Source organism: Rhinolophus ferrumequinum, unplaced genomic scaffold (assembly GCF_004115265.2).
Source record: "Rhinolophus ferrumequinum isolate MPI-CBG mRhiFer1 unplaced genomic scaffold, mRhiFer1_v1.p scaffold_19_arrow_ctg1, whole genome shotgun sequence".
NCBI classification, from domain to species: domain Eukaryota; kingdom Metazoa; phylum Chordata; class Mammalia; order Chiroptera; family Rhinolophidae; genus Rhinolophus; species Rhinolophus ferrumequinum.
The window spans coordinates 8,039-30,444 of NW_022680383.1; the positions used below are offsets into that span (position 1 = coordinate 8,039).

At 46.9% G+C, this 22,406-nt stretch overlaps 1 protein-coding gene across 9 annotated transcripts; it reads left to right on the forward strand.

The window, feature by feature from the left end:
* The first annotated feature begins 1,232 nt into the window (after positions 1-1,232).
* LOC117019954 (protein BHLHb9-like) lies at positions 1,233-15,937 on the forward strand. 9 transcript variants are annotated; one of them, XM_033102191.1, is made up of 7 exons: positions 1,239-1,329; positions 6,464-6,825; positions 11,697-11,798; positions 11,903-12,000; positions 12,182-12,278; positions 12,884-12,962; positions 13,284-15,937. In XM_033102191.1, the coding sequence occupies exon 7, from the start codon at positions 13,587-13,589 to the stop codon at positions 15,228-15,230; it is 1,644 nt and encodes a 547-aa protein (XP_032958082.1). In that variant the 5' UTR covers positions 1,239-1,329; positions 6,464-6,825; positions 11,697-11,798; positions 11,903-12,000; positions 12,182-12,278; positions 12,884-12,962; positions 13,284-13,586; the 3' UTR covers positions 15,231-15,937. The 9 variants fall into 9 exon arrangements, with proteins under 9 accessions (XP_032958081.1, XP_032958086.1, XP_032958083.1 ...); XM_033102190.1 differs by lacking the exon at positions 6,464-6,825 and having other exon boundaries at positions 1,233-1,329; XM_033102195.1 differs by lacking the exon at positions 6,464-6,825 and having other exon boundaries at positions 1,233-1,329; positions 12,198-12,278.
* Positions 15,938-22,406: the final 6,469 nt, after the last annotated feature.

Below are 22,406 nucleotides of genomic sequence, written 5' to 3' on the forward strand. Positions count from 1 at the left end.
TAGGACCATTTGTGACAACATGGATGGATCTTGAGATTATAATGCTAAGCGAAGTAAGTCAGACAGAAAAAGCAGAGAACCATATGATTTCACTGATATGTGGTATATAAACCAAAAACAACAAAAGAACAAGACAAACAAATGAGAAACAAAAACTCATAGACGCAGACATAGTTTAGTGGTTACCAGAGGGTAAGGGGGGTCAGGGGTGGGAGATGAGGGTAAGGGGGATCAAATATATGTGATGGAAGGAGAACTGTCCCTGGGTGGTGAACACACAATGGGATTTATAGATGAGTAATACAGAATTTTACACCTGAAATCTATGTAACTTTACTAACATTGTCACCCCAATACACTAAAAACAAAAGAAGACTAAAAAGAAAGCGAAGCAGAGCACTGCACTGAAATAATATCCAGCAACCTGTGCTGTGTTTACCCAAGTTTTGTGTAACTTTTCTGGCAGTGCAGCATGCTTTTTTCTCCCTTTCTAGTATGCGAGATTTGTGGAAATAGGTCAAAGGAGCAGTTTTGCCTCCCTTCACAAACCACAAGTGTTAACAGGGATCATCCCGGTGCTGGAAATTGGCGTTTCAGCGTTTATTTTGCCCATCAGGGTTTTTGAGGACAGATCGATCCTGGGTATGTTTTAACATGTCGCCCTGAGTTTTAGACAGAACATTCAAAGTCAGTTCGTCTCCAAACCCCTCATGGAATGTTTCCCCCGCCATCGCTGGGCTCCTACAGGGCAAAGGCCAGGCCTCGGGCTGGAAGCGCGGGCTCCCTACCCCGCCTTCCTTCAGCTCCCGGTCTTCGCCACGGTCAGGAGCTGCAGGTTCTGCTAGCAGGCAGCTCAACCTCACAAGCAGAAGTTTCTGTCCAGGTGCTGCAGGGCTGTGGCAGCCAGGCTGCCCGCGAGGTCACGTGGGCCGACGGTGGGTCACGTGACCACGCCCTCCGTTGGGCGGGCCTCGAGGTGCGTCCCACGCAAAAAGAGACGGAAGGACGTACGCGTGACGACTGGCCCACTGCGGCGGGAGGAGTGGTAGGGTGCTCGGTAGGGTGTGCTCGTAGGGTGTGAGGAAGGTAGGTAGGGTGCGTGTGTGTGTGTGTGTGGGGGGGGGGGTTTCGCCACGCCGCACTAGCCTGGAAACTACTCTCCTCGTGCCGGCCCGAGCTGCAGCATTTGTTGGTAGAGGGAAACAATCCCGCGGCCGGTCGCCAGCGTCTTAAGCAGGGTCTGCCTGTTGCCCGGAGCTCAAGAGGCAGGAAGTCATCCTGCGGGAGGCACACGCGGAGAGAAGCGGCGATCGCTCGCTGGCGGACCAGGTGGGTGCGAGGCCCCGAAATGGCATCCGCGGGACGTGGTGGCTGAGACTAGATCCGGGGTGCAGTAAGTGGCTCGGCCCCTCCCGCCCCCTCCTGCCTTCTGAACGCCCCCCACCCGCCCCCCCGCTCCCCGCTCCCGGCACAGCGGTCTTTCAGTCTGCGTTTCTAGGTGTGGGTGGGGGAGGTGGACGACACATGGAGGGAGTTGGCATTCAGGGAAGCCCAGAGAGAGGAAGCGTGAAGTGACCTTCGTGGACGCCCAATTCGTGTAAACCAGTGATGCCACTGGCTCTGGAAAAGCACGTGTGAGGATGGGACCTTGCGCAACACCCCTGTCCTCCCATCTGTTCGCCACTCACATCTCTACGCGGTCTGTCTGTTCCTGACGATGGGGATGGCTGAGACCGGCTCAGAATGGGGTAGGGTGGGGGCGAAGGAGGGGAGAATACGCCTGCCTTATGCTCCCAGGCTCCAGCTGCCCTGGAGATGCGAGAGAGGAACGAACCCAAATCTGGGCAGCTCTAGGGAAGAGGGTGGCGGGACCAGACTCAGGAGGAGGGAACCTAGATGAGGTGGGCCCTTCACGGAGGATTTCTCGTTGGGATACCGCCCAAGCTTCTCATCCCCCAAGAGGATCTCTGGATCTCAGCCCCAGGCAGCAGCTCCCTCCCATCTGGGGCGACTCCGTCTGAGGCTCCCTCCCTTTCATTTCTGGGTGGCAGGGCAGGCTCTTTCTGGGAAACACCTGCAGAAACTGCTTTATGCCTGGTCTCATAGGTTCCCCTCTGCAGACACTTTGCTCTCTTCCGTGTTTTGCTCTCTCTCTCCGATTCTTAGGGCTCGTCCCCGTATTCTCATCCTAGGTAGCAGCCCTTGTAAGTCCTTGTCCTCTCTCTAACAGAATATTACCCCCTGATGCCCCAAGGCTGGCTACTAAGGCAGTTTAGGAAGTGTCCCTCGGAAGTAGTTCCTTTCCCTAACCTACTACAGTCAACGAAAAAACATCCAGTCTAAGAGAAAGCTTATAAGAGTTTATCTGAGCCAAACTGACGACAATTGCCGGGAAGCAAAGTCTCGGACTGAGAAAATGCTCCGGAAAATGGCCGTTTTGCAACTTATTTTATACATTAGAATCAAAGGAGGAAGGTTACATGAAATCCATTGGTTGTAGATCAAGAGGGTGAGAGAAAGCAAAGTGGGGAAATCTCTGGGATTGGATAAAGAGCAAAGTGGAGAGACACATGTTTTTTTCACATTGGTGGGTACAGGATAGATAATAGCATTTTACAGCACCTAGAGATGGTATTTGGGGAACGAGATAACAGTGAGGGATTTTGTAGTTTCCTGCTCTGGTGTGCTGGGTTGTGCCCCCTGGGGGGTCCGGAAAAAGGGATTACTCTGACATTCCAAGGGTATGGTATCTTAGATGTAAAAAGACCACAGATAGGCTCACTTAAGGTCAAGATTGACCTTTGTCAAGGAAGCTACAGGCCAAGGATGTGACTTCCCGCCATGGCCCACCTTAGTTAGGAATGTTTATGTTCACGCCATCCTATGTGGTTATTTTCAGTTCTCCTGAGCTTGTCAGGTTTAACACGTGGCCCCTTTTCCGTCCACACTTCTCACATCCTTATTTTTATCCTCAGTATAGGCTGAAACGCTGCTGTAATACGACTTCAGGCCCTCCTGCTTACATTGAAAAGCTAGGATTGAACAGTGGGTATGTGGGTAAAATTACAGACTGAGGCCTAGGACTACCTCCTCCTCTCTTACCCCTGCCTCTTTGGTTATCGTCTTTCCTCCACACTCCAGAATTAAGGTGATCTAAGTGTGGGGGCCAATGTTCAGGTTGCGGTCTTTCCACTCAAGCTCTGTTGTCTCTGGTCTGTGTCTGTGTGTTTTTAGAGTTTGACATAGGAGAACAAATACCTCAAACGTGGTGTGGTATAGAAAGAATAGATCTAGCCTTTCTCCCTGGTTCCTGGCACAGTTTCAAAAAACCTCGGGAATCCTTGAGTGATAGGAGTGTCTTTGTTATGCTAATGAACCGATCTCTGGTGGGCCCTTAGATGTCCTCATGATGGGGCCTGGTCACCAGAAGGACCAACCACTTGATTAGAGTTGGAACTTTGGCCACTGCAGGAAGGAGGGCTGGATTTGGGGTTCAGTCAGGTGGCCACTGATTTAATTGTGCTTACATATGAAATCCCCAGTAAAAAGAATCCCTGGGCTTTGTGGAGCTTCCTGGTTCGTAAACACAATGATATCTGGGCAGGGGGATATGCCCTGAACCCATGGGAAGAGGGCATGACAGCTGTGTGTCTAAGACCCTTCCAGACCTTGTCCTATGTGTATCCTTTATAATAAAACTATAATTCGAAGAACAGCACTTTTAGGGAATTCTGTGAATTGTTCTAGGAAATTATCAAATCTGAGGGGGTCATGGGAACCGCTGAATTTATAACTGGTCAGTCAGAAGTATGGGTGGCCCCCCAAGACTTGTAACTGGCATCTTATCTGAAGGGGGACAGTATTGTTGGGGACTGCCCCTTTAAATCTGTGGAGTCTGATGCTACCTTCAGGTGGTTGATGTCAAAGAACTGATGTCGCAACAATGGTGCCATGCATCCCTATTTTTAGGAGAAACCCCTAGATTAATATCTGTAAACCTACCTCTGATCCTGTGCATCATACATAAACAATAAAGTGAAGGAGGTAGAGCCCACCCGTATATTATGGGTGAAAAAGTAGCCTATGTGACATATCCCTGCATTTAGATGATTATTTAAATCCTCTATCATTTTTTTTTTTTCCTTATCAGAGCTCCCTCAGGTTAGAAGTCCTGCTGGGGGTTCTGCATTTATATTGGGGACCTTCACATTGTGGCCTAGCCGGATACCTCTAAGTCCCATGGGCATCCCGAAGCAGATCTGTGGGTTTTTAACGTCTCAGCCAGAGGGCGGGGTGACTGGTGTGTGTGTGTGTGTCCAAGAATGAAGGTGATTATTTTTGTTCTGATCACTCCTAGGCCAGGATCATCCCTCATTTTTTTCTGGAGTGTAGATGAAGTAAAGACCTCATCACTCATATGGCTGTTTTGTTTCTGTCCCCTTTCTGGATAAATATTACGGGCTAGCTCATGGAATAAATATCAGGGTCCATTCAGATGTCATTTGACCTAAAATGTTGCTGCCTGGGTGGGGATAAAGTTAAGAGTGGAATTGTCATCTCTCCAGTCATGAATGAAGGAAAGGTATCTTCTTACAGCCTTGCCGGACGATTAGCACCCACTGACACTCTCTGCCCCCAGTTTCCAAAGTGCAGCCTTCAGTGGGATCACCTCTATAGGAGACCACCAGGTTCCCTATGCAGGGTTTCAAGGCCCTGCACCCTTCCATACAATCCCACCTTTCTGTCTCCACCTCCCAACACATCCTTCCAAGTCAGGGTGGGGGCTGGAATGAGATAAGGACACACAGTTTCAGGAGGCACTCCCTCTCAGGTGCCTCACCCTTGTCCAAGCCCTGCTCCACTTTGCCTGCACTCAGGCCACACTGGACTCTCCTGCTATTTCCCAGCCCAACTATCCCCTCTGCTTGACTACTTCCGTGCCTTTTCCCACACTGTTCACTCAATCTTCAGTGCTCTCACAATCGTTCTCTGCCTACGGGAAACATACTCATCCTTTTAGGCTCAGCTCAAATGCTAGGTGTGTTTGAAGTCTTTCTGACACCCTCACCCTTACTCTTTGCCCCTTGGTAGGAAGTAATTCCTCCCTCCTGTATACTTACACAGTATTTTATTATCTCCGATTTTAGCATTTGTTTGTTTATACCATGTACTAGAGTCGGGTTTTTTGTTTTTTGTTCTTTGTTTTTCGTGGGTTTTTTTGTTTGTTTTGTTTTCATGAAATAGACAGAACTAGTGTTGAGGGACAGGTAGCACAGAGGGAGAAACTTGGACTCTGGAAGTGTAAATCAAACCCTTCTGTCTGACAGCAACACCTGAGCCTTTTACTGCTTATGATAGTAACTACTGTTGATATTAAAATTTATTGGGTGCTTTACGTGTACCAGATGCTCTTCTAAATGCATTGACTTATTTAATCCTCAAAACAAACTTATGGAGTAGATGCCGTTGTTGTCTCCGTTCTTGATGTGGGGAAGCTGGGGCACAGACTGGTTAAGTAACTTGGCCAAGCTCACTGAGTTGGTTAACAGAAGAGCTGAGACTGAAGCCTTTGTAGTTGCAATCTCACCATTAGGCTACATCTATATCCCTCTAGTGTTAATGGTCACTAAAAGCTGCCATCGTCACTGTCACTACCTTCTTCAGATTTGCTGTTCATTACAGCTTGTATAGCAGAGTACTTTATTCATCAAAAAGACACTTAAACCGGAGTGTTGTTACACCGCCTGTCCCTCATCCCTTTCTCCTAGTGTATCAGCCTACTCCTTCCTTACCAACTTAATTGTCCATCGCGGTCCATCGTTTTTACTAGTGTTCTGCCATGTCCTCTAGTGCCTGGCTCCACTGTCCTGGCAAAATCCCAGCTCCTGATAAATCCCAAATATCCACCTCTTTTGATCCCTGTATTGCTTAGTGCAGTACACCTGGGGAAAGTCCTCCACACCTTTCTAACTGCTGACACTATGAATTTAACTTTCTCAACCTCAGTACAGCCCCCTGAACTGAAATCTCTGATATCTTTACATTATGGACATTTCATAAGGGTGCACTTTCACACAATGACTCTCCGAACTGAAACCAGGCTTATCTAGGAGCTCAAGTATTTAATGTACCTCTGAACCCCCTAGAAAGGTAAGGATCTGGGTTTTCTGCCTGAAGCTTTCCTTTTCAGTCTACAACAGAAGCCAATCACCGCTGTCAGACCTCTGGCAGTCATTCATTAGGCAAGGCGTTCAGAATCTACATTTTTTCCTTTCACCTGGGAACATGAGCTCTGCTACTGGTTTTAAGAGGTAGGTGCTTACTGACAGACAAAAGTCAGGGACTGGTACTCACTGATGAGTTGTTTTGTGCCTGAACATACATGTCATTTAAGTTTGTTCCATTTTCATATAACAAGGAACTTAACTAAAACTAACTGAATAAGGAAATTTATTATCCACAGACTGGAAGTACTGAGGCCTCGATGGTTGTTTGATTCAGCTAAGGACTCAGCTGTTTTTCCATCTCCTCCTCCTGCCATTCACAGTATCAGCCTCCATCCTAAGGCTGGAAGCCTGATGGCCACAATAATTCTAGGACACAAGCAAGTTCCTGAGGATGAAAAGGAGACAATCTTTCCCGATGGCCTTTTCTTATGAGTGAGAACACTTTCCTCAGAAGTCCTGCAGTCTTCTCCTAATGTCCCATTGAGCAGGGTTAGATCACCACCCCTTCCTGAACCAGAGAGTACCAAGGGGATGGATTACCCCGAGGCCAAGCAGACTGACCCCTGGAACCCCTGGAACCGGGATCAGGCCCCCTGTGGTAGGTGACTACGAGGGGGAAGGGGAGGAGGAGGGGGAGGGCGAGGGGGAGGGGAGGAGGACATACTTACGCAAAGATGATGTTCTTTTCGTAATTATGGGAAGCAGAACAGTATACAGAGCACTGAGGTGACAGTGACAAAGAACACAGTGGCAATGTCTTAGCTTTTGTGACCTCTAAAAGCCACCACGGAGTTCTCATCTACTCTTTCCTACTTACCCCAGCCTACCCCATAATATGACTAGATCACAATTTTAAAGGGAACTAGAGAGACCTGATACATACAGGTATTTCAGAATATCGGATAGTTTCTCATTCAGTGTGCCCGAGAATCCTGTGGGGGACGCGTTAACTGAGTCACAGAAACATGGAGTACCTTTTCCAAGGTGACATAAATACTTAGTGGCAAAGTCTCTATTAAAAGTTTGGACTGCCTGGCTCTGAAGTCTGGCCAAGTCCCAGAGCAGAGCCCAGAGGAGAGAGCCCCAACTGTACCATGCAGCCTCCTTTTAGAAAGCGCATCCGGGGCTCAGAAAGTGGTTACTCTAGTCTAAGCAAGCACCTAGTAGTATAGTGAACTGGCTCTGGGTGCTGGTGGTGACAGAGGTGACTTTCTTCTCCTACGGTTAAGTCACAGTTGCTCCAACATCACCATGAGGAACTTTGATTCAGGAAGTTGGAATTCTAGTCTGCACTCCAGGTTAAGAATTTGGAGGCTGACATGCCAAGCCGTGCGAGCCACACACATTTTCTACACCTGGGAAGGGAAAGGGCTAATAATTGTGGAGCAGCTGGGATTTGCAGAGCAACTTTATTCCCAGATCTAAAGTTCAGCTGCAAATAAGAGGACAAAAGCTTAACACTCACTGATCTTTAGCTACCCACTTAAAATCCATAGTCCAGGCCAGATTTCCAGTTTCAGTTCTGACATGTTGTGGGGACAGAGCCCCAGAGAGCAGTTTCCAGGCTCTCGGCCTCACATAGAAAGGTGCTCGCTCAGGTAGTAAATGGCCATCGACTGTGATCAAATGGCCATCAGCTGTGGCTAGTTGGCCGTCAGCTGTAACCAGTGAGCCATCGGGCACGAATATAACTGCCGTGGCTACGCTAGCAGAAAATGGGGGCTAGCAAGAAGATGGTGGCTGAGCCTGCAAGCGGCGCAGTGAGGGTTGAGAATTGTGTGGCTCCTGTTTCCTGTGACTCCAACCCAGCCGCCAGCGAGAGTATAGTGGTATGAGTCCCCTACCTATGGCTCCGTGGGTGTTCCTTTTTGGCCTCAACATGTCCTGCGTTCTTATGTGGGGAGCGGGAGCAGAGACCCTGCAGGCCGCCCTGCACGACAAATGGTGCAGCGAGCAGGGTCCCCTGCACGACACGTGTAAAGAGCTTGGAAGACTGCTCCCGTACTTAATAGCCTGAAAGAAAGCTGAACAAACTGAGAATCAGTGACTAACCTTAGACTCATCAGAGAGCTGAGGTCACAGGGCAAATGAACACCCCAAATTCTGGAGAAAAGACAAATCTGGAGAGTCACAGCCTATCTCTCCTTACATAGAGCAGAAACGGCTAGAGACAGAAACAGGTGAGAAGACTTAAATGGTAATTTACAGAAACTGCTGGAGGCTGAGTGTGGAATAGTGGGAGAGTGAGAAACCCGACCTGCAGTCTTAGAGGTTTAGTGGGCTTTAAATATGGGAACTCCAGCAGGTTCTCCCAGTGAAGATCCCAGGCAGATCCCGTAGTTGGTCCGGCAGTGGGAGGGGAATTGTGCTCTTGTGAAATACACCCAGAGCCTTCTCCGTGACAGAGGCCTACTCCGCAGGGGAAAAGACTTTGCCAGAGCCTTATCCCAGCTGAGGGAAGGGCATTCTTCCTACCCAGCCCACTCTAGTCTTCCATTTTCACATAAGGAGGAGAAAGAAGCTAAGAGACACTTGTGAAGGTCACAGCCTAGGGACACAGGCCCACAAAAGCCTGGGATTTAATTGTAAGATTATAGAACACTTCTTCTCCACACGTTTTTACCTTGTCACAAGCCTCCAGTGTAATAGCAGTGCAGTACCGCTAAAAGAGCTGCAGCACACACACTGTCTGTGCAAGGGGTAATTAGGAAAGCCCAAAGCTAAGAGGGGAGACAAAAATAAGGACACCAGAGGAATTTGAAGACCCCGGCACCTACAGCTACAACAAACATTACACACAGCCCAACTGCTAACCAGCTAACGCAAAACTTCTCTCTAAGGGTCTGTTTACCTCAGTTCCCGTTACCCAACACATCATATCCAGCTTTCGACAAAAACTTATAAGCCGTGCCAAAGACAAGAACAGGCACAGCTCGAGGATAGAGAGTAAGAACCAGAACCAGACTGAGATGTAATGCAGATTTTGTGATTATCAGGGAATTTACAACACGTATGATTACTGTGTTAACAGCTCTAATGGATAAGCTACACAGGTGTGTATGGCAAGTGGCCGAGACCTAAACTGCTTCTAATTAATCCCTGCCACATTTGCACACTGCCAAAGATCATGAGAGCTTGGATGGGACTGCAAGACAAGACGGAGGACAGGAAGAGGAACTGGGACGGTCCCTACCTGGTGCCTGACACTTGGCTGTGGGGGTCACAGACAGCGAGGATTGTATGACCCCCGGTGTGGGTCCTGACAGGGAAAGGCCCTCTTTCTTGGGCAACTGTGGGGACCGCAAAATGGCAACAACGTGTGTTAGCATTTCGAATGAGAAAAAAGCAGTGTGGCAGCAAGAATGAATCTGGGCGCAGAGCAGTGGATTCTCTTCCCAGGGTTAGAGGTCTAGGTCTGCCTTTAGGAGAGGGGCAGTGGTGAGGCCTCCATGGCAGCCCCCTCCCCACTTTCTCTCCTCCCTGGGCCCCTGAACAATGAAAGAACTTGGGGGGGGCACCTCAGGACCTCAGGGTCGGTCTGGCCTTCGATGGCCTGTCCCCTCCCAGCCAGCATTCTCCCAGCCCCTCTCTCATCAGCGGCCAGGAAGGATGGCGGCCAGGAAGGGGGAGGTGGAGGTGGAGGGGGGCAGACACACCTAGGGGCGCTTTGTATCCACCCGCTGCTGCTTCAGGCGCGGCTGCTCCCGACCTGCGGATCCTGCACCCCCACCCCCGCCCGCGGGTCCCAGAGATTATAGGGCCGGAAACGTCGTGGGGGGTACCGGCAGGGGGCCGCGGAGGTCCACCGAGGCGGGCGGGCGTTACCCGCCCCCTCCGGGTCGGAACTGCGGGGGCGCCGGGCAGAGGCCCGTGCCTCGAGCCCATTGGTGCGACCTCCCTCCGCCCCGCCTTCCCGACAACCCCGTGGCCAGCGGTTCGTGCCGCGTCCTGCGCAGCCCCTGCCGGGTTTGGCGCAGCGGCGCGGGGGCCGGACGCCTCTTCGCAATTCGGTGCGCACGCAAGGCAGGGAGGATCCGAGTGAGGACGTGCGAGAGGAGGGGAGGCCGACCACCCGGGCCCCGAGCCTGGAAAGGCAAGTGGGGGTGCTCTGGACGCGGGCGGTGGCCCCCACTCTCGACCAGCGTACGACCCGCGCCCAGCCCCTGGCATCCTGGCGAGGAGGCGGAGGCGGCGAACGGGTCCGGGCCGGCTCCGGAGAGAGGTGCGCAGCTCCGGGGGACGCCTGCGCGGAGGCTGCGGCAGCGACGGGCTGGGGCCCGGCCCAGGGTCCAGGGGTGGCCTGAGAGGCTCCCTGGGCTCCTGGGGAAGCGATCCACGCCGGCCTCTCCCCAGCCTGCTTTCCGGGAGAGGGCGGTGGGGGAGGCTGCTCCGGGAGAAATGGCGGAGCCCTGAGCCGGGGCTGGGATGGAGGGCGCCGGGGCGGGGGCGTTGGCTTCTCCGGGCCCTGATTCTGGAAAGGGGCCTGTTGGGCCCCGCGTCCTTGGTGCTGTCCCTTCCCATTGGTGCCAGTCTCCCGTCTGCGCGGTAGCAAAAGGGGTACTGACTGGGTAGATTAAGAAGACACCAAAATGAGGGGCAGCCCGGTGGCTCAGGCGGTTGGAGCGCTGTACTCCTATCGCCGAGGTGGCGGGTTCGATTCCCACATGGGCCAGTGAGCTGCGCCCTCGACAGCCAAGATTGTCAACAGTGGCTGCGCTTGACCTGGAGCTGGGCCCCGGGCATGAGCGGCTCCAGCTGGGAGGCTCATAATACCAACATGGGCCAGGGAGCTGAGTCCTACACAACTAGACTGAGAAACAACAGCTTGAACCGGAGTTGGGGGTGGGGAGGGAAAAAAGGAGGGGGGAAACACCAAAATGAAATGTGTGCCTTTCTTTTAAGACAGCAGTTTTATTGCCTTGCATATTTAGATCTTACACCCAATTAAGTGCAAGCACATGGCGGGGTGAGGAACCCATCAACAATGACAGGAAGGGTCCATGGAAATAAAGAGTGCGCTGTTAGTCCACCTTTGTCCTTGGGGAATCTGTCTTCTCAGACATCCCAGCCCACTTTAATATGTTGAGATACTGGGGGGCGGTGGTTCAGAATAGAGGGGAAGGTTTTGGAAAAAGCAATTTAGAACGCATGAAGTCATTCTGCTTCTTTGCTTCCTGGTTCTGGAAACCTAAACATCATCATCTCCATCCTCCCAGCACAGTCCCTGTCATTTCGGTGCAGAGGTAGTCCCACAGATGTTGTGGAGTTCCTGAGGGTGGATACCTGAGGAACCATGGGAGCTGGGAGACTTTTTTTTTTTTTTTTTTTTGGCTTATTTCCTGATCCTTGAAAAGCAAATGTTAGGAACTGAATTCTGGGTATCTGCCCATTAATTAACCTGATCTTTTTTCTACCGTTATCAACATAATTTCCTGGTGTTTGGCTGAATGCCCCTCCCTCTTTCTGTAGGGAGTGACTCTTCTGCAGCTAGAGGACTGTTCTTTGGTGGTTAGGACTGCATCTCCAGAGGTCCCCTGCTGCGAGGACTGGCCGGCATAGGTGGTGAATGAGGTAGGATCTATGCATGCATGGAGAAGAGGAAAAGGTAGGGTCATGCAGGGGTGCTGTGGAAATAACCGTCCCCATTATCATTACTGCCTGCTTTCTAAATACAGTTGCGTATTTTCCACTACCCACTCTGGCGCCTCATTTTTGTTCAGGGAGAGAGATGTGGCCTCTGCTGGGAAAATGACTGACTTCAGAGTTGGGAGGTGTAAGTAGACAAGCTGCAGGTCTTAGGGGAATGGAGGGGGAGTCATTTGGGAGGAGCAGACAGGTGGGAGACGTTTAACATGACCTTGAACTTACGAAAGCATGTTTTGACACTTGTCATGAATGTTGGGCCCGCTCAGTCTCCTCTGTTTCCCTTCCTTGGCCTTTCTGTCTGTCTATAGGTTTGTTCCTTTGTAGGTTCCTGTTGAAATCTGTAGGTAGCTGTTCGCTTTGAATGTAATTAAGAAAGAGGACGAAAACTATCCATTTGGATCCAAGGTGAGTGTGAGCATGAGCACCCCTCTTGAGTGGGGACGGGAATTGGCTGTTGGCACGTCGGTTTAGGCCAGATCATATCTAGGAGCCATTGTTTTCCAATATTCTAGACACCTCTGCCCTCCCATTTGCGTATAGGAAATGGGTGTGGGGTGAGCCAGGATTGTGCCTATGGGGTAATTGATAGATACCCAGGAAATGGGGAGGGAAGCCCTGAGGAGGACCAAGGAGGCCAGAGTCGTTCCACAGTTGACCCTTCAACGACACGGGTTTGAACTGCGCGGGTCCACTTACACGTGGATTTTTTTTTCATGTGACCACAGTTCAGTGGACCCACGCAGTTGTACTGACTGCAGTTCAAACCCTCATTGTTCAAGGTTCAGCTCTGTGGTTGGGAATCCACATGTGCTGAGGGCCGACTTTAGTTGTCTATGGGTTTTCCGCTGCACGCGAGGTTAGCATCTCTAACCCGCGTGTCGACCCCAAGGGTCAACTGTATAACCAGAGCTCTAGATTTGAAAAAGGGCAGGCATTGGGTTTAGAAAGCAGAGTGCGTGTCTGCCTAGCAAAACTCAGAATTCCAATCCCTCCTGTGTTTTTGTCCTTAGGTCTGCCTGTGATTTCAGCTGTAGGGCTTATCAACACTGGAAGCAAGGAAGGAGGAGGAAATTGCACCAGATCAGTCAGGTTGGTGTGCGGCCTCCCTGGATAGACCTGTAGAGTGTAGTGGTGTATATACCAAGGGGGCTGGGCATGCCTTAGCCTCTCTCCCTTTCAGCAAGCTTTCCCACCATCCCTGCTACTATTCAATGCAGAGAAAAGAGTGTAGTAATGCCCGGGCAGGACACTGTTGGGCGTTAGTGGGAGTGTGGAAGGGATAAAACGAGGTAACAGTTTTCTGCGATTCCACTTCTCCGACCACACAGTGCATGTCTACTCTGTCATGTCCTGTGTGGCTGCCTGCATAGATGGAAGAGATTCAAAGCCCATTTCTTTCTTCCCCCTCAGGTCCATCTCCAGCGGTGGCTGTGGAGGCCTTGGAGTGGCGGAAGATTACCACTCTCAACAGATCTGCTCTCAGGACCCATCACCTTCCCTCGGCCTGAGTGCCTCTGCCCTCTGTCCGTATCAGTGACAGAGGCTGTGTGTTTGGCAAGGGGACTGCATGCCTGCTGAACCGACAGTTGACTCTAACTCTTGCTACAAAGTTTCTCTCTGACCCAGTGAAAGAGTGTCAAGACATCTGCCTGGGACAGGTTGAGAGCCAAGGCCAAGACTGTATAGGGCTACCTATATAACTGGGCTTCAGCCATGACTCGGAGTAGAAATAAGGCCAAAACTGCAAAAAAGGCTGGTGTAGAAGCCGAAGCAAAGAGAGAGGCTGCTGGTGTAGTCAGGCCTGGAGCCAAGACCCCGGGCAAAGCAGGAGCCAAGGCAGGGTCTCAGGCAGATTCAGTGGCAGAGACGAAGGCAGTGTCTAAGAACAAGGTTGTAATTGAGATGAAAGAAGGATCCCTGGCAAATTTCAGTCCCAAAGCTGAAGATGCGGCCACTGGAGTATCTCGGTTTCGTTGTGTGGCTGAGGCTAGTGTAGAGTCCAGGTCCATGCGTAAAGATAAGGCTGGTATTGGTGCCTGCTCCTGGGCTGGGGAGGAGACCAGTGTTGGTTCCGGGTTCTGGACTGGAGAAGAGACTGGTAATCGTTCCAGGGCTAAGGATGAAGAGAGAGCTGATCCTGGTCCCCCGTCCTGTGCTGGGAAGCTGGAGCCTGTGGTGGCCGGGGCTAGCTGCAAGGCTAGGCCAGGGGCTGAGGAGGAGGAGGAAGAGAACGTTATCGGGAACTGGTTTTGGGATGGAGACGAAACTAGTTTTGACCCTAATCCGAGACCCGTGAGTAAGATAGTTAGGCCCCAGCCTGTGGATGAAATTAATGAAAAGAATAGGCCCAAGGACTGGTCTGAGGTCACTATCTGGCCCAAAGCCCCTGCTGTAACCCCAGCAGTGTTAGGATTTAGATCCCAAGTCCCGTCTGAGACAAGGCCTCCTTCATATATTGTCCTGGCCTCAGCTGAGGAGAATGCTCATTCTTTGCCTGTGGCAGCAGTGTGCTCTTCCATGAGCACTCCTCCATGCTCACAGCCTATCCCTGAGTGCCCATTTGGTTCTGACCCTTGCATTCAGACCATAGAGGAGATTAGACGCCAAATCAGGTTCAGGGAGGCGAATGGGATTAAGCCATTTGCTTGCCCTTGCAAAATGGAATGCTACATGAATTCTGAGGAATTTGAAAAACTTGTTACCTTACTTAAGTCAACTACTGATCCTCTCATTCATAAAATAGCTCAAATTGCAATGGGGGTCATTCATGTTCATCCATTTGCCCAAGAGTTCATCAATGAGGTGGGTGTGGTGACGCTTATTGAAAGCTTGCTCAGTTTTCCTTCCTCTGAAATGAGGAAAAAGGCCGTAATTACTCTGAATCCCCCTTCTGGGGATGAAAGACAGCGCAAGGTTGAATTACACGTCAAGCATATGTGTGAGGAAACGGCGTGTTTTCCCTTGAACTCACCCGGACAGCAGTCTGGATTAAAGATACTAGGGCAACTGACTGCTGACTCTAACCATCACCGTATTGTTGCCAGTTACTTTTCAGAGCTCTTTCGTGTGCTGTCCCTGGGAAATCGTAAAACCAGAAATCTTGTTCTGAAAGTACTGTTGAATTTGTCTGAGAACCCAGCTGCAGCCAGAGACATGATCAATACAGAGGCATTAGCAGCATTAAAACTCATCTTCAACCAGAAAGAAGCAAAGGCCAATCTGGTTAGTGCCGTGGCCATATTTATTAACATAAAAGAGCATATCAGAAAGGGCTCGATTGTAGTTGTCGATCACTTGAGTTATAACACACTCATGGCCATCTTCCGTGAAGTTAAAGTGATTATTGAGACAATGTAAAATGAGCCAGAAATAAAAGGGAACACTTTGAACAATCTCCAAACTCTAATGATAGGCTGTCTGTTCTGAAAGAGCCTTGCAAAATGTTTTGTTCATTCTAGTGTGCATATTGTGAGTTACATCTTTAACACAGTGTTGTGGCAGTCTCCAGCTTTGAGCTAGACGTTTTGGGGGTATCAGATGACTTACTCCATCGTGAGCTGAAAACGCCTGTTGATTTTTACCTTGTGTCGATGGGACCCTTCTTAACATTTCACTTAAGAAGTTAGTGAACCAGTTCATCTTAAGTAAGCTAACTTGTTCATTAGTATCTGCTTAGATCCATTTGTGGCTTCAAACGACATAAAAGATAATACCCTTGGACTTATAATCTAGTTGCAGAAATGCACACACAAGATAACAGTACGTGCAATCACGCATACACACACCGTCACTCTCTCTGCGAAATGTGCACTCCCAGTACGTAAAGGAGGCAAGGGTTGCTATAAGCTGTTTAGTGTAAGAAATTACTCTTTTATTCTACCTACGTCAGATAACTCATTTCTCAGTGTGTGAAAATACTGGGTTATACGCTTTGAGGTTTTTAAACCGTTAAGAAACTAAAAGAAGATCATACTGTAAATAGTGTGTGTAACTTGCTCTCCTCCCCGACTAACTGTGTATCGTGAATGTCTTTCCATGTCAATAAATAACGCTTCTGCAACATGTTTTTGAGTCACTCGGTGTTTTTGTGTATGTGTGTTCACAGTTGGTGCATAGTGCCTAATCTTTCATTGCATATCCTCTTAATAAACAACAAGCACAAATGTCTTCTCTTGCAAAAATAGGACTAAAGTATTCTGCCACTTGCCTTTTCATCTTTCCAGTTGTCTTTCCAATTTAATATTTACATGCTTTTTATTTAATAGCTTTCTTGAGATATAATTGACATACATTAAACCGTATTTAAAATATACAATTGGATAAATTTTGACATGTGTACACACGTGAAACCATCGCCACAGTGGAGATAGTGACCGTGTCCATCAACCCCAAAAGTTTCTTCACACCCTTTTGTAATCCCTCCCTCCTGCCCTTCCCTATGTCTCCGCACCCCCAGACAACCACTGACTGCTCTATACGACAATATGGAATCGTTATCATTTTCTGTAGTTTTATAGAAATGGAATCATACAACATGGATTGGGGGCGGGGGGTCTGGCTTCTTTCACTCACCAAGATTATTTGAGATCCATCCATGTTGTTATATGTATCAGTAGTGATTACTTTTTATTGCCAAGTAGTATTCCACGATATGGCTATACCACAGTTTGCTTATCCATTTGCCTGTTGGACATTTGGGTTGTTTCCAGATTTGGGCTATTAGAAATAAAGCTGCTGTCAGGATTTGTGTACAACTGTTTCTATGGTCATATGCTTTGCTTTTTGGTAAATACCTGGGAGTGGGATGACTGGATCATATGGTAGGTATATGTTTAACTTTTATGTTTTCCAAAGTGTACCATTTTACATTGCTGCAGCTGTGTATGAGAGTTCTGATTTCTCCACATCCTTGCTAACACTTGGTATGGTCAGTCTTTTTAATTTTAGCCACATGTCTGACTCTGGGTGGTGAACACACAATGTGACATATAGGTGATGTATCACAGAATTGTACACCTGAAACCTATGTAACTTTACTAACATGTCACCCCAATAAACTTTAATTAAGAAAAAAATTTTAAAAATTTAGCCACATGTTCTTGTAGACCGAATATGCATTTCCCTAGTGACTAATGGTGTGGAACATCTTTTCACATGCATATTTGCCATCCATATAGCTTGGATGAAGTATGTGTAACTCTTACGGCCCCCTTTATTTTTTTAATTGGGGGTGTGCATTTGGTTGATTTTTTTAAGAGATTTTTATTTATACTGGGTACAAGTCTATTATCAGATACGCTTTACAAATATTTTATGTCAGTCTGTGGATTGCCCTTTTATTCTCTTAAAGATGTCTTTTGAAGAGCAGAAGTTTCCAATTTTGATGAAGAATAATTCTTTTAACCGGTTGTGTTTTAGTGCTATATATATATATATATATATATATATATATATAAATCGTTGCCTAACCCAGGTCACAAAAAGATTTTATCCTATGTTCTAAACGTTTTACAGTTTTAGGTTTCACATTTCGGTCTATGATCCATTTTGAGTTCTTTTTATATGGTACAAGTCATAGGCTGAAGTTCATTTTTTGGCATAGTGGTAACCAATTTTTTTCCAGCATCGCTTTCTTAAAAGACTTGTTTCTCCACTGAGTTGCCTTTGCATCTTTGTCAAAAATTAGTTGTCCCTGTATGCATGGGTCTGTTTCCGGACTCTTTATTGTGTTCCTTTGATCTACTTGTGTATCTTGATTGTGATGCCACACTGTCTTGATTACAGTAGCCTTATAATGTCTTGATATCAGGCAGTGTGAGTCCTCTGACTGTATTATTTTTCAAAGTTATTTTGGTTATTCTTTCTTTTGCACATGAATTTTAGAATCAGCTTGTCGATTTCTACAAAAACTCCAGCTGGGATTTTGATCACGATAGCTTTGAATCAGTAGATCAATTTGGGGAGAATTGACATCTTACCAATGTTGAATGTCCTGACCCACGAACAAAATATATCTCTACTTATTTAGGTCTCCCCTTTAATTTCTCTCAGCAGCATTTTGTAGTTTCCGTGCAACATACTCTTTAGTATATTCTTTCATATTCTTTAGCATGTTCTTACATTCTTTTTCCTGTGGAAATCGATGCATCCTTGTTTATATTTTTATGCCTGTTGGAATATTTCTGTATGATATATTCCTTGAAGTGGAACCGCTTTGTCATAATCATGAGTGGCAGTGCCCTCCAGCTAAAAACCACCAGGAACATGCCTGTATTTGAACAAGTTGAGTTGCAGAGAGAGAGAGAACACACGCCAATGGGGAATCATGGGGTGCTTCAATAAGAGGGTTTAGAAATGACTTGTTATAGGATTGGGACCTGTGTTAGGTGATCGGGGGAGGGTTTAAGGAAGTGAGGCTTTGCTGTAGATGGAAAGCTGTCAGGAAGCATGAGTAATTCTATGATTCGGCGTCTAAATCAACCTTACTCTACGAATGGGGAAGACTAGGGCAAGGCTAAAGCGATAGGTAAAGAAGTAGCAGTCCCTCGTAATAGCCAGATTGGAGGTATATTGCTCAGTTTTGTGATTGGGACTATGCTTCTCTGTGTTCATACATGATTACAGAGTGGTCTTGTTTTTGTCTTGATACATCGCAGTCACAGAGTGGCCTTATCTGATATTAATGGTATGTGAAATTGTTTATATCCAACAAGAGAACACCAAGGCCCAGCTGTGAGTGCCAGGCCAGCTCCTGAATGTCAGGGGCTGCTTTTCTTCTCGTGGATATTTACAAATTTTGATATATACTGGCTAACTGACCTTTACAACATATCCCCTCAACCCATGGAACGTGAATGTCTCTTTCTTCATATATTGGCCAACACGTGGTATCAATGTTTTCAATTTTTGCTACTCTGAGAGGCAATAAAAAAAATTCAGCTCTGCCTTGTTTTTTATAACATTTTAATGCTTACATAACGTTCTTTACTATGGATGTGGCACTTGAAGCACAACCATCCTGTCGATTTCTTTTAAAAAGTGTCTGCTAGGATTTTTATTAGGATTCCACTGAATCTATAGTTCAGTTTGGTGAGAATAGGCAACATCTTAACAATACAGAGTCTTGCAAACGACGAAGGCTGTATGTCCCTCTATTGAGGTCTTTTTTAATTTCGTGAAGTATCGTTTTGTAGTATTCGATGTACAGGCCTTGCACATCCGTGGACAGATCATTCCTAAGTATCTCCCGCTTCTTGTTGCTATTGTAAATGGTAGTGTTTTTAATTAAAATCTCTGTATTTTATTTTCGTTGAACCGCCAGCAGCCAAATGTTCCACAGAAGCTGTTAAGGAACCTCTTTGAGTGAAAGCACAGGTTACTCCAGGATGGAAAAGGTATTTGATGCATAACATGCATTTGCCTGTATTTCCAAGTCAGCATTTATCTTTTATCGTCATTCTACTGAAACTAGCAAGAAAAATGTCCCAGACACAATTCAACACATCATCTCCAAAAAAATCCCTCACTCAAACAGCTCAGTAGCTTTGAAATTTATGTGTATGGTCAGAAATAAACCTGTTGAATTGTGGGGATATTTTTCTTTACACTCCGTAAGTCTACCTCAGTAAATTCCTGGGATCTTGGGTGGTGAGACAAAGTGGTGGGTGGGAGAACAGGGACAGAGTGGGGGGGGGCAGAGAGAGAGAGAGAGAGAGAGAGAGAGAGAGAGAGAGAACAAGCAAGGAGGGGGAGGGGAGGATATATGTGTATATTGCTGAAGCTGCCAGGAATGTTTATTGTGAAGAACACTTCAGGTTAATTACTGTGCATTATGCCAGTCCTGTCAATTCCTAGCACGTACTGGAACCCGGTCACGGCGGATATTGTTTGTTTTTCTCCAGCTACTTGGCCAGCATGGTTACCATGGTGACTCAGTGACTGCAGTGAGACTTGATGTGGTCTGAGCATCCAGTGATGATTCTTGCCTGAGTCACTTGTTACTATGGTTTCTGTCAAGTATTGCTTTTATAATTCTGTCGTTTCTTGTAGAATTGTTGGTTAGCATTTAGTGAAATGCTAGGGTTGAGCTTTCCCTATATTAATTAATTATATCATTAATTAATTAATTAATTTCATGTATATAAGTATGACCCCGAGATTCCTATTTTCTCTCAAGGGATTTGTTATCTTTATATATTTTGATGCTCAAATTGTTTCAGAATTGGTCAGTGTTAGCCCTTCAAGTTGTCCTCTGTGACCATTTGACACCTCCCTCAGCTTCTTTGAGCACGTATGTTCTTCTCTGAGCCTGACTATCTCCCATTTGTGGAAAGGAATGATGCCACGTCGGAGCATTGCTTTGAAGATTTGAGGAGAAAAGTCTGAAAATAACAACCTACAGTGTGTGGCATGTAATATATTCTCACCAAACTTTATTTGTCCATTTCCACTTTACCTCCTTCATTCTGTCCATGTGATACCTCTGGCATTAGCATCAGAGAATGACTGTCCAAGACAGAATACTAGGACAGGTAACCGCAAGCAGGGATAAGTCGACATTTCCATGATGTGAGCCTCAGTGTCACTGCTGTGAGGGGAGGGGGCTGTGTGATGGAGCTGGGGGAGGGGCAAAGCGCCATTGCGCAGCTTCCAGTGACCTGAGTGGGGACAGGCAAGCACATCCTCACCCTTTCCCTTGCACGTCATATGCTTCTCCCATGCTCTCAAGTTCCTCTCTGTTCCATGTGCTGTCTCAACCCCGCCTCCCCTATTCTTCCTTCTAGTGGAACATCAGAGAGGGGTGTGGACTCTGAGCCCCAGTAACAGGAGCTGATAGAGAAAAACCAAATGCGATGCCGAGTGTGCTAGACAGCTTCCTGGAGCAAGAGTGAAGACATCAGGGTCCCATATGGTAAACCCTAGTGCAGGCCCTGAAAAGAAAACAAAAGGTGTAATTGATATGCTAAGAAAGAAGAGAAAATGGAGTCCTAATGATATCCTCAATTAAAACCACAAATGGCAGGAAAAGAGTGGAAGAGAAAAACAGAAACAGAAAACAAAGGCAATAAATAGAACACAGTAACAAATATGGTAGCGATTAATCCCACTATATCATTTATCGTGTTAAATATCAATGGTCTCAATACACCAATTAGAAGACAGAGATGTCAGAGTGTATCAGAGAACAAGATAGACCCAATATGTTGGGAAACCCATTTTAAATATAAAGATACATACAGATCAAAAGTAAGGGTATAGCGAAAGGTATAAACTAGCCGAAAGGTATAAAGCGCCGTTGAGCAGCTTCCAGTGACCTGAGTGGGGACAGGCAAGCACATCCTCATCCCTTCCCCTGCGCTACATGTGCTTCTTCCATCCTCTCATGTTCCTGTTTTGTTTGTTCATTCATTTTGTTCTTTAGATTTCACACATAAGTGAGATCATATGGTACTTGTCTTTCTCAGTCTGACTTATTTCACTTAGCGTAACACCTTCTAGATCCATCTATGTTATCACAAATGATAAGATTTCATTTTTATTGCCGAGTAATGTTCCACTGTATATATGTACCACCTCTTCTTATTCAGTCATCTTCTGATGGAGCACTTGGATTGCTTCCATATCTTGGCTATTGTAAATAGTCCTGCAATGAACATAAGGGACCATATCTCTGTTTGATCTCTTTAGTGTTTTGGATTTCTTCTGGTAAATACCCAGAAGTGGGATTACTGGGTCCTTCTTTGTCTTTCGTTATAGCATTTAAAACAAAAAAGTCTATTTTGTCTGGTATAAGTATTGCTACCCCAGCTTTTTTTTCATTTTCGTGACATACCTTTTTCCATCCCTTTACTTTCAGTCTGTGTGCGTCTTTCGATCTGAAGTCAGTGTCTTGTAGACAGCATATGTAAGGGTCTTGTGTTCTTATCCATTCAGCCACACTATTTTTTGATTAGAGCATTTAATCCATTAACAATGAAAGTAATTGTTGATGGATACATAGTTATTTCCATTTTATTATTCATATTTTTGACCTTCTTCTTCTTCTTCCTTCTCTTCCCCTTCTCCTTCTTCTTCCTCAAATACCCATAGCATTTCTTGTAATACTGGAAAATAACAAACTGCCTCATCTCCTCAAGGCTGTCAGGGTCATGTAAATAATTTGACAGTTACTCAAAGTTAAACAGAGAATTATCATATGACCCAGCAATTCTACTCCAAGGTGCAATACAGCCAAGAGAGATGAAAACACATGTCTACATAGAAACTAATAGACGAAAGTATGTAGCATCATTATTAATAATAACCAAATGTGGAGCCAATCAAACGTCCACCAATAAATGAATGGATAAATAAAATGTGGTAAATTATTTGGCGATGAAAAGGAATGAAGTACTGCTATATGCTACAACATGGTGGAATCTTGAAAACATGCCAGTGAAAGAAGCTAAATATGCAAAAGACCACATATTGTATGATTCCATTGTATGGCCAGACAGAGGACATCAGTATGGCTGTACCCAAAGAATTTCCCCC